General features: G+C 46.8%; 1 protein-coding gene across 1 annotated transcript; it reads right to left on the bottom strand.

Moving 5' to 3' along the window:
• Nucleotides 1-616: 616 nt before the first annotated feature.
• LOC104351064 (neurotrypsin-like) lies at nt 617-15,891 on the bottom strand. Its single transcript, XM_009957064.2, has 15 exons — nt 15,820-15,891; nt 13,669-13,714; nt 12,025-12,261; nt 10,615-10,738; nt 9,719-9,894; nt 9,066-9,213; nt 7,832-8,010; nt 7,279-7,420; nt 6,018-6,220; nt 4,914-5,055; nt 4,449-4,654; nt 3,821-3,899; nt 3,467-3,589; nt 2,645-2,925; nt 617-927 (listed from the first exon to the last, which is right to left on the bottom strand). Exons 1-15 carry the CDS (start codon nt 15,889-15,891, stop codon nt 617-619), a joined length of 2,469 nt encoding a protein of 822 aa, XP_009955366.1.
• Between the last annotated feature and the right edge of the window lie 734 nt (nt 15,892-16,625).

Raw genomic sequence — 16,625 nt, 5'->3', positions numbered from 1 at the left:
GGGACAGACACTTTAAAGGGATCATGTGGGAGCAGACCTACTATTCAGAAGCGAAAAGGTTCCCCCTAGAGACATAACAGGGAAGGGAAAAAAAAACCCAACTGTTGGCCTGTTCCTCAGCTCAGGTCAAATCTTGTGATTCCTGGAATTGAAGAGAGCTGTTACAAAAGAATATCTGAAGATTTCCACTATGCCAGAGCTTGGTGCCTTCTTCCAAACATCTCACCTCTCCTTACAGCGTTTTTTAACTGTGCAAACATACAAAAACAGGAACAGATTTAGAGAGGCAGGTATCTCTCCACTTGTACCATTTCTGTGTGCCAGGGCAAAGGAACAAGTGTGATTGCATTACAGGACGCAGATATTCAGAGCAACATAGACTTATTACTCTTACCCGTGTGCACCTGCTTTCTCTGTTCAGAGATTATGGACTAAAGTGAAACCAAAGACTTTAAAGAATCAGCCATGACTCTCTTTCTCCCAGTTCTACATTAAAGTCTTTTCTCAGTGTCCAACGACAAAATAAATCTCCACCAGTCACAGGCCAGAAGTCACAGCCTCCTGCCGCTGCAGGGAAAAAGGACCATATGCTGAAGTTCCTAGAGCTCAGACATTTTCATTTTAGCTTGGTTACTTTCTTGATCCAGGGTACATATTTGCTGACCTTTGTGTACACACCGGGGGAATCCTTCCGCCCACAGCCGTAACCCCAGGAAGTGATCCCCAAAATGATCCAGCGTCCGTTTGACCTCTGACACATGAGTGGCCCTCCACTGTCACCTTGGCAGCTGTCCACCCGCTTATCTTCAGAGAGGTTCCCAGCACAAATCATGCGGTTAGTGAACTTCTGCCCATAACGGACTGCACAGTCTTCCCGTGGAAGAAGAGGCACCACCCCCTGCAGCAGGGTTCTCGAATACGACTTCCCTGGAACAGAACAGACCAGCCACACCAATTCATGGACAGACAACAGCAGTGGCCTAGAGCAACGGTGCTCCGCACAAAACCAGATATTTGTACATTTCATGTCAAGACTGCAGCACAGAAATTGGCTAAGCTCAGCATCTCTGAACCACCAGAACTGCACAAAACAGTGCTGCCAAGCTAGACCACAAAAAAGAGCTGTAAGATCAAAGAAAAGTGGAAGAGGTTGGAGAAAAAGGTTAGATCAAAGGATGAATCTTACTCCTGGTTCTGCCAACAAGTAACTTGAATCTGATTCAATTTATTTCACTTCTCTGAGGCTCCATTTCTTCCTCCATAAGACAAGGACGGTGTTTTCTCAAGAGAATAAATGCAGTAATATTTAGAAAGTGCTCAGTCTCCAGAGAGCTTTTGGAAGATGTTTCAGAGGCATCCAAATATTATTCAAAGGAAGCTCACTTCATCTTTGGCCAGATTTGTCTCTATTTGCTCAGACCTCTTTATTACCCCAGACTTGCTCAGAACATAAGGTTCACATGCTGTATTAGAGCACGACCCTTCTGTGCCCAAGGTTTATGGCAAGTTCACACGGTACGAGGTAACTGCCCCTCTCATTGGGAAAGCCAGGTTTGGGCGTGGGAGGGATTCTAGCCATTAAGCCCCAGTACAGCTTAGGGGAGTTACATAGCTAAGTTGCTCCTTGATCCTCCCTAGACACCCTGAAGTGACACGTGCACCTGGCGCAACCGACTCCAAAGGCAAACGTATATTTGCAGTTAAACACTTGGGGTAACAGCTAGGGAAACAGCTGGGAAGGACGGGTAAGTCTAAAATCAACAGATAAGCTGCTGGGGCTATTCGCCTTTTGGCAGCAAGTCTTTATGAACATATGGCTTTGCTCCAGTCACAGCAGCCCCAGAAAGGTCTCCCTGCCCCAGGCCCTGCATTGCATCTCTGATCCTTAAATGGGGGAGGACTGGACAGGTGGTTATAAAGCTTTGTTTAGAGTTTAAAGCTGTCTCCAGACCTTGCTAATGCATCCATGTCAGGACTCCACCAAGGCCAGCATTTTAAAACATTGCCTTGAGAGAGTTAAGTATTTAATAAATAATACTTTCTAGCATATTCCCTGCTGCCTTTTTCTTAGGAAGCTCCATAGCAATGTGCTGCAAGAGGACAGGTACAGACTGTCTCAAACCTAGTGCAGAAATGAGCAGAAACGAGAAAAAGAGTCCAGCTGTCCCTGCAGCAATATCCAGGGAGATCGAACAAGCTAGTCTGAGAGAGATTCCTTCCACCTCTAAGCCCCCACTTCACAACTAGTCTTGTGAAGGAGGCATGGAAACATGGAGGCCTCCCACAGGCTTTGTACACCCGCTCTGCACAGGCTGCTGCCAAAGGGTTCTGCTGTGGGCAAGAAGAAAGGGGAAGAAAGAGAGGACTGTGACCAGATGGCAGCGTTGCACTCTCCCACAGCTTCAGAGGGATGCTACGGCAATCAAAACTTCCACCATGGGCAGGCTCAAGAAGCTTCAAAATCAGAAGAAAACACAACAGCACAAAAATCACTTCGCCTCCCTGCTCCTTAACACCATGCACTGGCACAGACAATTGGAGAAGTAAGAACATGGCCTTGAGTTGTGCAGACATAAACGGCCCATTTAGGCTTCTGAACCTAGACTCATACACCCTTCTTGCCCCTTAAAGCCTCATCACTCACCTGTGTCTCCCCAGCCAGAGATGATGCAGGCTTGCCTGTTGATGTCAGACTTCTCTTTCCTGTTGGGCAGGCAGACAGGCAGAACGTGGCGATTGAAGGAGAGACAGTGCCCCTCTCTGCCCCGCATCCGGACTAGGGCAATGTCATTATCATTGCTGCCGGCCCAGTAGTTCCTGTGGAGGACAATCCGCTCCACAGGCAGCTCCCTCTCAAACTCATCCTTCACACCCGTGTGGTAATCGCCCACCCGTAGCCGGTAGCGCCGCACATCAACACCAAACCTGGAGAAAAAGAGACTCAAGATCTTGATACTCCTTCTAAGAGGGAAACAGACTCACACAAGTCTCCGTTGCTCTTACACTGAACCACCTCCTCACAAACTGATAAAACAGTGCCAGAGGCAGGACTGTGGGAGCTCTTTAGTGGATGTGATAACGCCAGTGTTGCAGTCAATGAGTGTCCCAAATCACTATCTACCATGCATAGGACTTTTTTTCCTATAAAAAGGGGCTACAATAATTGCAACAGGCTTGCGACCTTATCTGTTCACAGTTCCTTAAAGCACTGAAGAATGGCAAAATCCTGTTTCCCTTTAAGTTGTAAAGTCTCAAAGTAAAGACGGCAGGTGTAAGCAGCGAAGGATAATGCAAGCCTATATTGAGCCATCCCCATAAGTGTTCCAGGATCACACACATCATAACCTGAAGGTCTTGGTTTAGATACTTTGCTCATGTGGTTCCACTGGGCTGGGAGGATAATCTCGTATGAGGTTATCTTGTTCATCATTGAGTATCCCTTGGGGCTTCCCACTCACAAACACACCTTTTGAAGCAGTGGGCTGCAGTCACTACCCAGCAGCTGCTGACCAGTGTTGCTCCACACAGCAGACGAGTATCTCGATGAAAACCCTTCAACCGTAGTGAGGCCTGCCATGGCCAACCGCCTCTGAAGAAGAAAGAGAGGAATAATAGGTGTCACACACATGGGAGCTGTTTTCCACTTCTCCCATCCACTCTGCCCCCTCTGGACTCAGCTGGCGTGCATTCTTCCCTAGATAGGCTCACTGGTTCAAATATCACCAGTGAAAATGTGTACTTAGCATTTGCCAGGCTATTTCCAGAGCCTGTAGGAAAGCTGGAAACAGTTCTGGCTTTTCTGGTAATTACAGGGTAGTACCTGAGAGACTTGTTTCCACCTATGATCCTTTTCTTGCGACGGTGAAGCAGGCGCATCCCACATACACCAGACTCTGGACCTGCACAGCAAAGTTGGAGTGTTTGGGTAGACACCTTCAGCTTAAGTATCAACAATTGCTGTCATAGAGCCAAATACCATTCACCTTCCCTGAGGGCATTAATCCTCATGGTAGTTAACTGCATTGTGTTGTGCATATGGAATTCATAGAAGATTTGACCCCATAGGTTTCCTCAGTTTTGGTGGAGATGCCTATCTGCAGTCTTATGCCAGGAATGGGACCTCTACAGCTATTTCCTCAGTACTCTAAAAACCAAAATTTTCCTCATGGTTATAGCTCTAAGGGAGGGTACAGTGACTTGGTTGTGGAGAAGTTCTGCAGGCTCAAAGGCCTGACATGGGTGGAGCTCCTCAGACTAGTCTGGAGCACTATGTGCTCCTAAGAAGAGACAATGAAAACAAGGAAAAAGCAGGAGGTGCAGGAGAGGACGTGCTTATTGTAGGTAAAGTTTCAGCTAAAGAGAAGAACTACAGGGAAAATGTGTAAAAGCATGTAGAGATCCAACAACTGGAGCTCCAGACTTCGGCATAGAAGAAATGGGCATGTCACCTGTTCTCCTGATATCTTGGACCTTCTCTTCCACATAGTCACAGATCACACCAGCATCCTCACTGTGCCAGCAGCTGTGAATCCTGGTGTCAGGCCTGACACATTGCCCCAGGGTGTGCTCCGTGCCACTGCATTCTACGCTGTCCAGATGGATGGGCCCATGGCCTTCGCCAAAATAAGCCATTGCCCTGGCTTTTGCTGTACCACTGCAATTAGAGAGAGGGTGGCTTATCTGCAGTAAGCAGGAGGCAGGTGTACCTGATGCGCCAGCACATTTTAAGAGAAGTAATATTTTTGTGTCACTCCACACACAGACAGCAGTACAGGGAATAGGACCCTACTCCCTCAAGCATATGTGGGTACACCAAAACTAAGAAATGAAGCCCACAGAAACAGGTCTAGGAAAAAGCGATTTTCCCTGAGAGCTGTTTTTTGTCTGTAAGATGCATGTACTAGAGCTCTTACCTGAATCCCAGTTGCCTGCAAACCACTGCAGCGTCTCTGTCTGTCCAGCCATCATCACAGATGCTGCCCCACTGCCCATTCAGGAATACCTCAACCCGTCCCTCCTTGGTGCTTTCTCCATCCACCAGCCGCACAGGAGGTCCTGCAGGAGAAAACACATGGGTTGCTGCAAGCAAAAACACCAGAGAGTGTGAGGTGCCCAGAACTTGGGTTCTATAGGAAAAGATGAATCCCAGATACCAAGAGAGAGAGAAAAAGGGGTGTTTCAATATGAAGACATTTCACTTCTGAGCTGAATCAGAAGACCGACCACATACGTATTAATTTATTTAATACATTCTGGAAATCATTTGTGGATCATATTCTGAAAGCTGACTAAGGAGGAGAACAAGAACAGAAGGAAAGTTACTAAATCCTGAGCCAAGAGTGGAAAAGCTTAAACATGCCTGGGAAAGAACTCCACTAAATTACAAAACTACTACATTATTCTAAGCAAGAGAAGAGAGGAAAAACAAAATTGGATGCTGTCTATTTCAATAAAAAATCTCTAACAAACTGGAAACTCTCCTGTAGTAGGGAAACGGGAGAGTATCAGGCCTCATACAAATGAGGAAATTATGCTAACTTGAAATATGTTCACAATTTTATGTAAAAGTGTGCCATCCACACAAGGGAGTGCAAATTTCCACACAACAGCCCTTTGCATCTGAAGTCCTCTTGCCCTGGCAAGGGGTGACACTAAAGTAATTACACCAGTTTCCTAAAGGGTTTACTTGAAGGGGTCCTGTGGTCCCACAGACATGGGGCTGAAGTGTCTCATCAGTGAGCAAAGGCATGCAAAGGCAGCCACCATCCCTCAGGTTTGTTTTAGAGACTGCCAACAAAATTCTCTCCAGATTCAGTTTCTCTGCACGTCTGGCCGTAGGTCTGGTGGAGCCACAGCTCTATGATGGCCAGGGCTGATTCCTAAGACTCCTCCTCAGAAAGCAGCCCCCTCACTGAAACTGCCAGGGAAAACTCCCACATCTGCCAGAGCTTCCAAAGGAACAGACCAGCAGGTGACACCTCCCCCCTCCATCCAGGGCAAGAGGCAAGGCGAGTTACCCAGGCTGCCATCCATGACTGTGTTGCTCTCCGGGGAACAGCGGACTCCCACATCTTCGGCATGTGAGCAGTCATGCTGCCCCCAGTTGCTGTGGGGACAGTCCAGAAGGGCCAGCTCTGTCCCCACACAAGCCACATCATCCAGTAAGATAAAGCCTTGGCCAGCAGCATAGTCCCCTTCAAGAGCCAGCGTAGCAGGACCACTAGAGGAAGGAAACGGAATGTAACATCAGATTCATTAAAACTCATTAATCCCACAGACGGACCCAAGCTCAGACCCAAAAGGAAACTCCTCTGCAGAGCTCAACTGTGATATTGGTGGCCTCCTGACCTAAACCACTCAGTGACACACAGGATGGCAACGAGGCAGCTTGCACATCTCACCAGCTTCAGTTTTCAAGGAGGCCTGCTCAGACCAGTCCATTTTCTAGTGTCCAGTCAAAGGCACAGTCATAGTAGCACAAAGGGCCAGCTATACCAGAGGCTGCTTTGCAGACAGGACACCAGGTACATCAATTTGGAGAGGGGTTAGTAGAGGAGGCATCAAAAATATCAACATTTAAGTAATTCTACTTTATATAGGAAGCGGCTACCTGGAATTGAAATGCAGAAAGCCGCAAACTTTGATGACAAACACAGTATGCAGCTGAACTCAAAGGGAAGAACTTAGTTTAGTCTTTTTTCCAGTTTATAAAGCTGAAATTTTAAAAGGATACCCTAATCGTATTAGAAAATTCACAAAAAACCCTTTACTGGGTCCGAGACAGTATCCTGATTTTAAATCTTCCCCAAACTCATACCTGGAGGGATGACAGTTCAGTAATGGGCTGAAAAAAAGGCATTATGAAAATCCCTAATACTACTCTTTTTTTTTGCCTTGATGGTCTTTGTTCAACTACTGAAACAGGTAATACTGTTTAGCTGCCAGAGCAAGAGTGGGTGGCAGTGCTGAGCTGATACACCTGCAAATTTAAGGAGCGTTACAGAACTTTTTGGCCTCCCGTGAGGGCTTCGTAAAGACAGTATCAAGTCTGTTATCTGCTTTCAAAACAGGCCAAGTCAAGAGATAATATTTAATTTTTCCCCTTGGAAAGGATGTGGATACCTATTAATCTTTCCTGAATAAAGTTGTATAATGGTAATAACCCTTCCAACAACAACAGCATTGAAGGATTAAGGTCCAGCCTATCCCAGTGAAGGGTGATGGAATCTAATACTTGGAATTAGGAAGCACAGACACTACACACCCTCTCAGTCCTACCTGAAGCCCAGCTGCCTGCAGACCACCTGGGCACCAAGGTCTGTCCAGCCATCATCACATACTGTGCCCCAGCCTCCGTTGTAATAAACTTCTACTCTGCCTTCACCAGGGCTGCGGCCACCAGCCAGCCTGACAGTGCCCTCTGCAAGGGGTGGGAGAAGGAAAGGTCAGCACTCAGCAGGGGAGAAAAGAAACAGCCTGGGCCCCACTGCTGAAGTCTCTGTACAGCCCATGAAAGAAACCAAAGACACAGATATCCGTGGGTACTCAAAAAACAAAGATTCGTTGCTCCCAAACATGCCCATGTGTTGGAAAAGCATTCATCTTAGTGTTTCCGTGCCACCTGGGAAAGCCATGGGAACACCACCAAGCCTGGCTCTGATCCATTCCCAGCTGCTGCTTGCTCTCTGCCTCCACATCTGGCAGCCCTTGTGGGAGCCATACATATAAGCCCTGCAGGATCCTGAAGCAGGGGGGTTATCTGCTGAGCAAGCCATGTAGTCTGGGAGTAAGACCAGCTGCAGCTGACTGGCATAGAGCTGTAGATCTGTACCTGTGAAAGGGTCACAGGAGACGCCAGCATCTTCAATGTGGTCACAGTTTTGCTGTCCCCAGTCACTCTTCTTGCACTGGTCAAGTGAGAGTTCATTGCCTGAGCACTCCACTTCATCCAGCAGGATTGGGCCAGATCCTTGCCCATAGTGAGCCCATGACAAGGCTTTCGGGTTCCCACTGCAAATGTTAACAGACACATATGCTCAATACGGAAGGTCACAGACTTGTGCCCTCAGATTCTGCCTTGCACAGGGACTCTCCTGCCCTAGGTCAGAAATACAGATTATCTATGGGGGGACACTGACACGGTGGTGTTGCCAACTGTTAACCAAAATATGTTATTGGCAAGTTTTATAATGAGACCTTATAGAATCATAGAATCATTAGGTTGGAATAGACCTCTGAGATCATCAAGTCCAACTGTTGACCTAATACCACCATACCCACTAAACCATGTCCCAAAGTGCCACATCTACACATTTTTTGAACATCTCCAGGGACAGTGACTCCATCACTTCCCTGGGCAGCCTGTTCCAATGCTTGACTACTCTTTCACTAATGAAATTTTTCCTAATGTCCAATCTAAAACTCCAACACATACAAAAAATCTGCCTGCAACATGCACAGTTCAGACACCTGGGGAGTTCTGAGGACAATAATTTTTCAATCTCAGTAACAGAAAAAACTCCCAAAGTCTGAAGGATCTCAAACTGGAATTGTTTATTTTAAACAATTCTGTACCAATGTGATTTTAAAGAATGCTCAGTATACAATAGGTCCCATATTAATCGCTGAATGGCACACAGGAGAATGAAATGCTCTCTCTTGCTTTTCTGTCTGAAGAGGATAAGGGCAGTCAGTGAAACTGGAGGTGTTTAAACTTAAGCAAGTAAGCAACTGTAGTTCACAAATGGAAATCACCATGACAAGTTATCACTGAGGCCAAGAAGATCTGCATTAGGACATGAGTGCAAAAATAACAAACAGGGATAAACACAAATGAATGTTAGATAGGGATGCACCAACTCTTTCTTCACAGCATAAACCCATAAAACTGACAGGAATTAGGTTAAAAAATCCCTTTATAGGATGATCAGTCCAGAATTATCTTTCCCAGGGTTTCTGTATACCTCCTATTAAAAGGGCTGGTACTATAGTGAAGGGACATGCTCTCACATTCTTCATTCTGCCTACTTCTATTACCACTCCATGATGTACAGTGGGGAAATTACCTGAGTCCCAGCTGCCTACAGACTACTTCAGCATCCCGGTCGTCCCACTGGTCATCACAGATGGTACCCCACTTGCCATCATGGTAAACCTCCACTCGCCCTTCAAAGCTCTCCTTTCCCCCAACTAAACGCAGTGGGGCACCTACACCTGTGCTTCAAGAAAGGGAAAGAGAGCACAACAGAACAAGACAGAGACAAAGCACAGCCAGCAGTTCAGGGTGTAGAACCATTCACCAGCCAGAGGAGCTCTTGGGATGCTCGTCCCACCCTACCACATCCTCCCCTCTAGACCCACCAGAAGCATCTGAGATTGCAGCCCACAGTATTGAGTACTGCTGGTTTGAGAATGGCTCTTTAACTGGCTGCTATGGTGACTAGGACTTTGCTGCCTGCAGACAAAAACCTGGTTTGATAAAAAGAGGATGTGGTCATAAGCAACAGCCATCTTTCAGTGATTGTAGAAATATGCCCAATATGAGTATTTGAGATTGGGAAAGGATGGATAGTTTTCCACTGAAAGGAAGATAACCACCTGTATAGCAGGTGAAAGAAGAACATGCTCCAATGAACGATTTTCTCTCCACAGCTTCACGACCTTAGATTTTACACCTTACCAGCAAAAAACAGAGAGTGAACCTCCCCTGGAGATTTACCTTCTGGAGGGACACAGGTTACCATGGCACTCCCCTGGTTACAAGCTCCTGATATAGCTTCCCGATAGCCACACTGCAGCAGGGCTTTCTCATCCCCATGGCAGTTTGCTGACTGCAGGTGCAGGGGAACAGGCCACAGTCCGGGATGACTCTTCTTCCCAGCTGTGCCGATCTCACTGGTACAGAGAATGCAACAGAGCGATGAAATGCCATAGCATTGCTTGACTTAGAAGTTCCCCTCAGTTCTTGAGACTCCAGTTCAGTTGTGCCATTTCATATCCCAGTGAGCCCAGTTGATTGGGAGCGCATAAAGGGGTGGCCATTTACAGTCTAATGGGAAAGCACAAGCAAGCACAAAGCACTTTCCACCACCTAACCCATTTTATGTTCCTACTTACTGCAGAGGAGTTGGTCTGGTCAGAAACGACACCCTTGTTTGAGAGTGATGAATAAACCCATCAACAGATTCAAACATCCAAATATCTGAATCACCTTCTTCCTTCTCTGTGGACCTTATCTCCTTGCTATTTAGAAGTTTGAAGGTTCAGATCCCAGATTCCCAAAGAGGGTTCAAACTCTCAAAATTTCTACTAGATCACTACAGTAACTCCAGACAGTAATACTAAAAAGGGGACACGATCTCTCAGCTCACTCATCACAGTCTGGAGGACCAAGCAGAAACTACTGTTTTAAAAAATTCTTACAAATGCCAACTGGGCCTGGGCACAGGCATGGAAAGAAAACAGTGCAAAAGGACCCTGGTATGTGAGAAATGAGCCCACAAACAAACTCCTCTCCCCCAGCCAACAGACTATGCCAGAGGGACTGTAACCAAAAAGGCTGTTCTTTCAAAGGCCACAGGAGCATGTAACTCACAACCAGACAGAGGTTCCCACCTGAGACCTAGTTGCCTGCAGACAACACTGGCATCCCAGTCAGTCCAGTGGTCAGCACAGATGGTGCCCCAGAGTCCATTCAAGTACAGCTCCACCCTACTATCTTCAGCCAATCGCACAGCACCTTCCAGAAGAGAGAAAAAAGGAAAAGGCAAAAAGAAAAAAAAAAAAAGGCTGCTATCTTCTAATGGAGGTTTCAGACCAGCAAGTGTTGTATGAAGGAGTGTGGAACATGGCACCTTCCCGGTTCCAGCAATGACTGCTCGGGAGGATGGCTGGTGCTTTGTTCTTTTCAAAGCCATGGTAATGTCAGCAGGAAACAGCAGCTTCTGCCAGCTTCTGGATTCCCCTTCTGTGAAATGGGGATGATTTTACATGTAACTTGAAATGGTGTGTGGAAATGACAGGCTCTCTAATTCCTTCTGACACTCCACTGATTTATTTGCCATCGACCACCGCACCTACGACAGTCACTGTTGCTACAGCTAGGTATTCAGCAACAGCAGGTAATCCTCTTTAACTCGTCTAAGAAAAGCAAGTGCCCATGTATCTGCCCTTTCAATTCCCACTGCACCACAAATGCCTACCACTGTTTAGAAAGCACTTCTCCTTGCTCAGTTATGTATTGGGAGAAGGATACAACTTCTGTCTGTAGTACCTCAGTGCAGGCACACAGCACAACTACACTTGTATCCTTCACTGTCTTGAAGCCATCATTGAAAGAACTTCCACTGGCAAGGGAAAAGATTTTGTCATTTCATTTATTAATCTGGTACTTCATCCACTCTGCAAAATATGTGAAAAGCAAGGAAGGTCAGAAAACAGGAGAACAAGCAAAACATTTTCAAGAATGTTGCGCTGGAGTCTGTGCATTGGTAGAGCTCAGCTCCCTTGCATGCCTCTAAGTAAGCAGCAGTCCTTGTATCAGCACTGCAAGGAATTTTAAAGCAAGACTATGCCCTACCTTGCCACAGAAGATTTACAAACCTAGCCATGAAAGATTTTTCCCTGTTATATTTGAACTGCTACACTTACATGAGGAGAGCTCTGATATGGACACTTAAGGAGCAGGAGTGGGTTGTTTTCCACATAACTTAAACTGTTTTCAAAGTGGCATAAGTTAACAGTAAGAAAAAAAGAAGTCTCCTTGTATGAGAATAAAAACATCTATACAAGGCATTATGGCTACAGCAGCTTAAATCCACCCCCTACTATATACAGACGTTCTTATCCCACACAGGCTTGCCTCTAGTCCTAATTATTTCAACAACTTGGGACAGTTACTGTACTGTGCTTCTTTCACAGGGTGTCCCACCTGCTGCTTGCAAGTCTGTGCAGCACATGTTTCTGGCCTGAGACCCCCCAGACAGCGCAGCCCGGGCGCTGGCAGGGACACGCAGCAGCCCTTACCTTGGTTACAGTCACAGTTAGCCCAGCCGATGGCCCCTGACGCAAGCCGGTAGAAGCACCAGGGTGTAATTCCCCCATCCGGGTTCCTGCAGCGGTTGTGGTCCCCCAGGCCACGGTCTGGGTACTGCTGAACATAATCAGGGAACTCTGCCCAGCTGAGGCACTCTGCCCCAGCCTCAGTGACTGCCAGCGAGCCGTTGTAATACCCAAGAGGTCCGACACCACACACGCTGGATGCTGGGCACAGAAAGGGAGCTGTTAGCATCACTTAAGGCATCACACACCAAGGCTCGGACAATGTCGGAGATACCAGCTGATCTCCTGGAACACATCCCATGTCTGCGTTGTTGATTGCTACTTGCTTGACGTCAATTCTATCACTCTTCAAGGCAGCTGCTCAAATAATGTTTGTAATATGCACTATCTAAAAACCAAATTGATCTGAAAGTCATGGACTGCCCGGACAGACCTTTGAAATGTGTTAACTTTGGGCCCAAACATGGACAATTTGAACTGCTTCCCATTACCGTTTATTTCAGTAGATGCATTCACTTACTCTGGAGCAGCACTTGAGCCTGGCACACGCTCCTTCTCTTCCTTCCCCACCTGCTTTAGCACCTAAATAAGATACTCTTAAATTTGATCCTAGGCTCTTCAATAGATTAATTGCCTGTCTAAATTGATTGAACCTGAGAAGAGTTTAAAATTAGCTATAATTTCATTCTATAAAGCAGGAAGGTGGGAAATTACATTGTATTTTATTGTATATATGTTGCCTACACACATTAGCATATCACCTGTCTTATCTGAACTTGACCAATGTTTAGGAAGGGAAAGGGAACCTACTGGGGGGGGGGAATTGCAGGTGCCACTGTTCTAGGCCCGTGTGAAATATCTCATGCAAAGAAACCCCAACAATTAATTTAATAAGAGTCTTTAACAAAAGAAGAAAACTCTCCATTCATGATCCTGAAACAAGAAAAAGGGAAACCAGAACCAGATTCTGTGTGAGGGTGGGCTTTTCAGAGTCCGTAACATAGGAAGAGCAGACTCAGAAAGGGGTAACAGTTAAGCTCTACTCGGTGAATAAACAAAAAGAAGCCAACACTTTCAGAAAATTCTTCTGCCATAAAGACACATAGGGCAAACAGCAAGGGCACAAAGAAACTGTGCCTCATGCCATTCACCTTATAGGTGCTGCCAAGCCCAGAGGGGGTAGTGACAGCTGAAGGTTAACTGCAAGGTACAAAAATGAGAAGTTGTTACAGGTATGCGTCTGGAAAACACACCGTGCGCTTTGCATCAGCTGGGACCCTCAGAGGAGGGTGTAGCAGAATTCAGCAGTTACTAGAGCAGAGGAAAGGTGAGCATGCAAAAAAGACTGAGGCAGAGAAAGAGATGAAAGAAAAAGAACATGTGGGAGGAGTGGGGAACTGAAAAAGTATTAGACATGAAGAAAAGAAAGTAGTCTGGCCATTTTGGAGAAGGAGATAAACAGACATTGAGGCAGGAGAAAAGATTGAAGAAGTGATGGAAAGAAAGGAAGAATGCCAGGTAGCAGTGGTTCGTCATGGCTATGGTCTCAGATCACCACTGTAGGAAAAAAACTGCCCGATGACTGAATTGGTAACTTCTTGTTCTTACCTGCACCCTGCAAATGGTTTTGGTTGGGCTGCGATCCCAGGAAAGCCTGGGAAAAGAAACAGAGCAAAAGCAGAGATGATTATCCGATGAAATAAACATGGGCATGTCCTAAAAGCAGCTCAGCCTTTTGCTGCTTTAGGCAAACACACCCTAGTAACCAGCCCGTTCCCCCTCTCCCCATTGCTCCTCTTCAAATCCAATCACAGCTCTGCCCCAGTAACAGCAAAATGAGTAATTACTGGCCTGTAGAGATTTACCCTTGATCTAAGCACTACATTACAGGGCTCTGCTTGCTCTGTTCCAATAGAACTGGAAGCCTGAGCGAGATACCTATGGAAAGAAAAGCTAGAAGAAAATCATTGTTACCCGTAAGAAAAATAATTAATAACCACTCTTTCTCTCTCCGTTTATAGAGCAAGCCATCTATGGCTGCAGCAGCAAACAGATATATTTACATGATGGGATGATGCCCCCAGGGATCCCTGTTAAAATAGTAATAAACGTCCATGTACAAAGTGGGAAGCACCTAAGGAAGAAAATCCAACATGGCTTTTTTAGGATTTTGTTTTTAATACATGTGAATGTGATATGGCCTATGCTATTATTATCCAAATGAGGTTAAATAGCTAAGAACAAAAAATATGAAACAAAGCCCTCAGAATTCCAGCATCCTGTCCAGCCACAAAACTGTGTTTCCTCTTATAGGCAGTGGTTTTGGTGGTTATAACTTGACTGATGGCTGAGAGATAGGGATCTCCACTCAACACCATTACATGATGTGCAGGCAGGTGCAGGATCTTCACAGACTCAGAGGGAAAAGAAGAAACTGTACATGCTTCTCCTAGCTGCTTGTAGTTTAGTTAATTTCCAAATACTTTTTAATGAAAATTTCTAATACTTTTATATGAACAAGGAGCTGTAATTCACAGAGCAGAGGTGTGCAAATAAAGACTACTTGCTATTGGAAATAGTTCTGGTTTTCCTCAAAATACAGTAATTTTGCTTCTCTCAGCTTCACCTCTCCCTGGAAAAGGGGAAAGAGTAAAATTCGGAATTAAGCCAAATCCACCTTTGGAACAAGCAGAGATAGTTCCCATAGATGCCTGACAAGAATGAGACATCTGCCCTACTCATGGCAGACGCTGTTTTCAAGTCAAGCTTATGAATATGGTCCAGCAGGTGTTGACAACCACAGCCAAGCTCCAGCATCACCCTCCAGGAGTCAGAATATGATACTGCATATTGAAGATGAATTCCTGACATGGTTCAGAAACAGCAGATCAGATCTCAGCTGCATATGCACAGATAAAACAGTATTTAACTGAAAAACCCTTTTCAGCCAACATCCATCTATCTGCATTATCAGGCTGTTGCAAGCCCACATAATGGTCTGTGAATCAACAATACTGAAGGACTTACCTGAGGATCTCAAAGCTCTTTGCAAAGAGAGAGAGTGAGCTAAGATACGCTTTCGTGACTGCACTCAAGAGGTCACTGAGCCACAATCCAGGTCCCCCGACTCCTAGCTTTTAGTGTGCACCTGCACACACCTAAGCCTGCTGGCGATAGAAGGATGGGTTGGACTAGTAACAAGCTGTATATGAAAGCCTGAACCTGCTCTTCTGGGAGTCTGATCCTAACAGAAAGAACTGCACTCCAAGTAATACGCTTCCCTTCTAATGAAACATTAGTTGCTGCCAGTTCCCATAGCAGTTTCCAAAATCCCCCAACACTCATCACCACCACCAAATTTTGGTGCAAAAAGACTGTGCTGCAGTCACTGCCCCAGGTCTGTGTGGCTATAAATCATCTGTCCACAACAGCAATAGGCATAATCAGTCAATCAGCAAAGAACAGAAACAAAGGATCTCTCCTGCCAGGGTCACTGCAGCGCCTGAGAAACATAGGAAACCAGAGCCAAATCATCTGCAAGCCCTTGTGCATCCTGCTTTCCTGCTTCATTTCCTTTTCTGAATTTCATCTGCACAACGAAGTAAAACCCTCCCCAAGCCCCTAGCCCTTCCCAGAGACCACAGCTGCCTAAATGCTTTGGAAAACATATTCAAGTAATAACAAGATCCACTTACAGTGAGGATATTAAAAGAGCGATGTGACTTCTTACAAGCAGATAGAAGAATAACCATTTCTTACCTCCACACATCTGAGACAGGATAATAGACTCGAGAGCTCTACCAGGAGCCTGACTACTTTGGAGATCTCCATCCCTCCTGTACAAAGTGGGCAGAAGCTTCTTCAAGCATCACATTCTCGTTCAGCTGCCGGGCTCAGCTGCTGCCTCCTCCCCGGGCTCTGCAGCTGGGTTTCCCCGGGAGCAGAGCACTAACCGCTCCGCACCCGAGGGAGCAGGATGCCTCTTCCATTTCTGTGCAGGGCAAGGGAGGGAAGGGAAGGGATCGAAGTTCCCAGCAGCATCCTAGAACTTCACTTTCTCCTTCCTCTCTCCATCTCTTCTCCTTGATTCTTCTCTTCGGAAAGGGAAAAAAGAGGGGAGAGACGTCAGGGAGGAAACATGCCACAGAACGTCTCTAGCACCCTTAAAAACAGGCGGAGGCAAGCGCAGGCGGGTGGGGCGCAGCCCTCGGCCGGCTCCCGCACCCCGCCGTGCCCCCCCCCCCCCCCCCCCCGCCCCAGGCACGCGCTCCCGCCCGCTGCCAGCCCCCGCCCGCCGCCCGTGCCCCCCCGCGGCGGGGCCCCTCGCCCGCAAGGCCCCCTCCCCGCGGCACACGGGCTGCGGCCCCGGCGGGGAGCCGGGGCTGTGTCCTGCTGCGAAACCTCCAGCGCCAAAACTGGGAGAGGAAAGGGCTCGGGCACGCACTTGCCAGCGATTAGGCGGGTTGGAAGGAACCTGGACTTTACCCCCCGCCGCTGCCGCCTCCACTAGCTGCCTGCAGCTTCCTGAGGTCGAACTCTCCTCAGATTTGAACCCAGGTAAATGG

Source organism: Leptosomus discolor, chromosome 6 (assembly GCF_034619465.1).
Source record: "Leptosomus discolor isolate bLepDis1 chromosome 6, bLepDis1.hap2, whole genome shotgun sequence".
In the NCBI taxonomy this organism is placed as follows: Eukaryota; Metazoa; Chordata; class Aves; order Leptosomiformes; family Leptosomidae; genus Leptosomus; species Leptosomus discolor.
Note: the sequence above shows the minus strand (reverse complement) of the source record. Positions and strands in the feature narration are given on the sequence as shown.

Bases quoted from the DNA above. Each gene is read 5' to 3' on its own strand.
- LOC104351064 (XM_009957064.2), bottom strand. From the start codon at position 15,891: ATGGAGATCTCCAAAGTAGTCAGGCTCCTGGTAGAGCTCTCGAGTCTA. The intron at 10,739-12,024 runs GTAAGGGCTGCT...CTCTTCTGGAAG, and splicing joins TAACTGTGACTGTAACCAAG to GTGCTGTGCGATTGGCTGAA. The intron at 928-2,644 runs GTGAGTGATGAG...GTTCTGTTCCAG, and splicing joins CTCTGGCTGGGGAGACACAG to GGAAGTCGTATTCGAGAACC.